Raw genomic sequence first — 4,607 nt, forward strand, 5'->3', positions numbered from 1 at the left:
CCCCCCCGCTGTCTCCGCAATCTCATCCCCTCCAGCTGTACATGGAAAGGCCCCTCTCCCTGCAGGACCATCCTCTCATCCAGCAAATATTTCTTGCATATCTACTGTGTGCCAAGCTCTGCTCTGGGTGTTAGAAACAGCGATGGACAAGAGACAAAAATCTCAGCTCTGGGTAGTGGTGTCCTGGGGGAGGGCAGGGAAGACAGACAAACACATAAAAAGAAATTGCAGTATGTCTGGCCATCACAAGTGCTGAAGAGCAAAACAAAGCAAGGGAAGAGTGTGACTGGGGTCGAGTGACCGGTGTCATGGGTGTCAAGGGTTTATGTGTTACGAAGGGGTGCTCCATAAGGCTTATCCGAGAGGGCTCCTTTGGGCATTCCTGGGCATGGATAATTATTTTGTTGACTCTGCCCCCCGCCCCCAGATTACTACTACTCCAGGATAAGCCTCTTACATTCTCTTGACCTTGGGGACTTAAGGGAGCCCTCTAATTCCAGGTTCTTGCCTTCCTGAGGGTCTGGAGTAAATGGCTACAGACTGCGCCCCACCCCTAGGAACCTCTGCCCTGGAATAGGCTGAGTGTAATTAGGCAAAGGGCAGTTACTTAAGCTCAGGCTGCTGGGGGGAGGGCACTGCCCCAGCTGGCAGGGCTGCCTCTCCCAGCCCTCTGCCCTCTGTCTTAGAGGCACAGCTTTGAGTGTGACAGGCAAAGGTCAGCGTGCAGAAAGCAACTTGTGTAACTGTAGGTGGGCCAACGGCCTATGAAACTGCTAAAGGGTAATGCTCTTGAACTCTCATTATGTGCCAAGTGTCACTTAAGTGCATCTAATATGTCACTTACTCTTCACATCGCCCCCTGTGAAGAGGCCACTTACTATCTTTTGCCTTATTTTAGAAAAGAGGAAACAGAGGCATAGACTGCCAAAGGCCCTTGCCCAAGGTCACCCAGCTAAGAAGTGGCAGAGCAGAGATATGAACCCAGGCAGCCAGAAGCTGGGACCACACTTGTCACTATACTGCATTCAGGATGCCAGTAAGCTCATTCATCTATATAACACCTGTGAATCCCACAGACTAACACTATACACAAATAAATGTCCCACAGGCGCACATATGCGTGACCGTGGGTACATGCACAGAGGGGCATGCAAACATGTATATGTAGTATATATGCTGAGGCCATGCAAGGGCACCAGGCATGGTGGCTCATGCCTGTATCCCAGCAGCTCTGGAGGCTGAGGCAAGAAGATCATGAGTTCAAAGCCAGCCTCAGCAAAAGTGAGGCACTAAGCAACTCAGTGAGACCTTGTTTCTAAATAAAATACAAAATAGGGCTTGTGGCTCAGTGGTTGAGTGCCCCCGAGTTCAATCCCTGGTATGCATGGGCTTACTACAAATTCAAGTTCAAATCTCAGTTACCTACCTATTCTAGTTACTATTGCTCAATAATGAATCACCCCAAAATGTATGCTGTAAAACAACTACAATCACTTGTTTTTCCACCTACAGCTCACATAGGTCATGAATTCAGGAAGGACTCAGAGGGTGTTCAGGCTCAGAGTCAAAGGCCACAGCTGGCAGAGTAGGGACTGGAGTACATGGGGATGGGAAGGCAGCTCACTCCCTTCCTGTAACCTTGGAAATTCTTCTTGTAGTCTCTCTTCCTCAGCTAGCTTGGGCTTCCTTGTGGCATGGTGCCTCAGGATAACTGGGCTGCTCCATGATGGGCAAGGGCTGCAAGGAGAGTGTTACAGCAAGTAATGCAGAAACTGCAAGATCTTTTTGGACTTCAGAAACCACACTGTGTCACTTCCATTGGTTTCCACCTGGTCATACAATTCAACAGGAAGGTGGGGAGCTCAGTGGTAGCATGCATATGGCCCTGGGTTCCATCCCCAGTACTGAGGGTGGGTGGTTCAAGGGGAGAGGGAGGGAATTTGATTCAAGATCACATGCCTGCATATCTGCATGCATGTGTGTGTAATGCTGGGGCTCAACCCCAGGGACTTGCCTGTGCTAAACACACTCTACCACTGGGACACATGATTTCATGTCTTGATGGAGGAGTGGCAAGATTTGAGAAGAGTTTGTGCAAAGGAAGATTTTGTGCAGACATTTTGGGGGAAACAAGTTAGTGCAATAATTAGTAGGGTCCTTGCAAGTTAGAGATAATGCTCAGCACAATGCCTAGCACATAGTAAATGCTCAGTAAACTGGAACTTCCTATGTCAATGCTGCAAATGTGGTTATTCCTACTTGAGTGTTCAAAGCACGTATGTTGGCTGTAGGTGTGTGTGAAATTTTTCTCATGGCAATCTTGTTTGTATTTATGTTTTTATTGTCTTACTCATTAGATTATAAATTTCACAAAGGAAGGTACTTTATCTTTTGGCGGGGAGGGGCTGCTGGGGATTGAACCCTGGAGTGCTCTAATACTAAACTACACCCCAGCCCTTTTTATTTTTATTTTATTTTTAAAAAGGATCTCACCAAGTTGCCCAGGCTGGCCTTGAACTTGCCATCCCTATGACTCAGCCTTCCAAGTAGCTGGGATTACAGGCATGCACCACTGTGCCTGGCAGGACTTTTTCTTATTTCACACAATAGTACCTAGAATAAGCATAGTTTGTAGTATATGCTCAATAAACTTTTGTAGGATGGATGGATGTGGTTGCATGTTAACACGAGCACAAAAGTGTGCATTTGCAATGAACATAGGTGTGCAAACCTGTAGGTCTCCATCCTCTGGAACTGCTTGTGCAAGACAACAGAAACACCCAAGGAAAGGAGCCAGTTGCCTGTACCAACTCTGTTCTGTGCCCCCAGTGGTGGCCACCATGAGGGACTTGAGAAAGAAGGAGATGCTGGAGGCAGCTGCTGGGGACGCTCTGGGAAAGACCCTCACCGTGGCCCAGCTGGATGTGTGCAATGATGAGTCAGTGGCCCAGTGTCTCAGTGGCATCCAAGGAGGGGAAGTGGACGTGCTGGGTGAGACTTTGCAGCCCCCAGGGCCATTCACCCCACCATGATCTAATTATAAACCCTCCACAAGGCAAGGTCTGAGTCCAGCCCTCTGGCTTTACCCACAAGCTCCAATCTTCTACAAAAGGGGTAGACCAGTTGGCCAAGGACTGGGACTCTCAATCAGTCCATTAGGGATGCTAGAAATAATCTAGGACCTGGGGGTGGAGTGGATTTAATGGGATAGACATTATCACATATGGAGAAACCCATATGTGGTTGGAAAAATTACTTAGATGAGTCACTTGGGGAAGGAAAAATGATGAAGAAACAACTCATAATCCCTGAGCCGTCTTCTCAGGAGGGTGGGTGTAGCTGTTTTGAAACAATTTGGGGTCAGAGCTGAATTTCTCATGCATTACAGACATGCTGTTCCTTGTGGCCCTTGCTCCCACCCTGGGCTAAGGTCCCCATAACAAATGCTAGACTGTGCTTAAACATCTTCTTGGAGTTGGAGTCGGGGCTAAAAGGGTGATCTGAAGAGTGACCTCAGTGACACTAGAAGAGTGGGAGGAACTCTAATGTAACACTCAACACTTCTCTCTCTAGTGAACAATGCTGGCGTGGGCCTGGTGGGGCCCTTGGAGGGGCTCAGCATAGACACCATGAAGAACATCTTTGACACCAATTTTTTGGGAGCCATCCGTCTGGTCAAAGCTGTTCTTCCAGGAATGAAGAAGCGGCGACAGGGTCATATCGTGGTGGTCAGCAGCGTCATGGGTCTGCAGGGTGAGCCCTGGAACCCAACCCTTAAGTAGTCCTCCGGTGTCTGACCATTCCCAGGCTGAAAGGATGGCAAATAGGTTTAGCTCATTCCAAATGAGCCGGGAGAGCTGTGTTGGGAAGGATTCCGCAGCTCAGAAAGAAATGGTTCTGGGATAGATTAACGTGTCTGCGGTAGTGTACAGGCCTCCAAAGCCATCCGCATTCCAGAATCCACTCCACTTCTGGACATCTCCAAAGCACTCTCCCAACCATTCCCAAAACTCCAAAAGATCATCAGAACTCCTTCTCCCGAGACTCCCCAGTGCCAAACACAGCCCACCAGGCCCTAAAGAGATCCCCAAGCTCAGCAGAAAATAGAGCATCCATTGACTGGTGATGTCTGCGATGGGCCTACTCTGGAGGCCACCTACCTGTCATTCATGCTCCTGGGCCTGTCCCCTCCCCAGCATCCTCTAAGGAGTCCAGTCTACTTGACACCCTGCCAAAGAGAAGCACTGTCAAGGTCCCTAATGAATGGCGCCTGCTCCGGTGGGTGCTAGGGACCCCATGCCTGCATGCCCCAAGAAGGAAATAGGGACAAGGAGAACCAGGAAGAGATGGCATCTGGCACCCCAGGAACACCTTGATCTGGCCGCACATGTCCCCATCACACAATGTCATATACCCAAAACGTCAGCCCCCAGTTGTCCCCGGTTCTGATCCCCAGGTCCTCTTTGTTCTGTCTCCCAACCACCCCGTTACTCTGGGACCCACAAAGTCCATCGCCCAGATCCCCAGAGAGCCCCCTCCAATCCCCTCAGGTGTCATATTCAACGAAGTCTATTCAGCCTCCAAGTTCGCCGTGGAGGGGTTCTTCG

General features: G+C 49.5%; 1 protein-coding gene across 1 annotated transcript in view; it reads left to right on the forward strand.

Annotated features, from left to right (window-relative positions):
- Positions 1–4,606, forward strand: part of Rdh8 (retinol dehydrogenase 8) — a gene marked incomplete at its 3' end in the record, with an annotated part of 6,105 nt that extends 1,499 nt beyond the window's left edge. The window contains exons 2-4 of the mRNA XM_048795334.1: positions 2,830–2,991; positions 3,574–3,753; positions 4,551–4,606. Of these exons, the coding sequence (XP_048651291.1) occupies positions 2,830–2,991; positions 3,574–3,753; positions 4,551–4,606 (398 nt within the window). The remainder of the gene's footprint in view (positions 1–2,829; positions 2,992–3,573; positions 3,754–4,550) is intronic.
- Between the last annotated feature and the right edge of the window lies 1 nt (position 4,607).

This window comes from Marmota marmota, unplaced genomic scaffold (assembly GCF_001458135.2).
Source record: "Marmota marmota marmota unplaced genomic scaffold, marMar, whole genome shotgun sequence".
Taxonomy (NCBI): domain Eukaryota; kingdom Metazoa; phylum Chordata; class Mammalia; order Rodentia; family Sciuridae; genus Marmota; species Marmota marmota.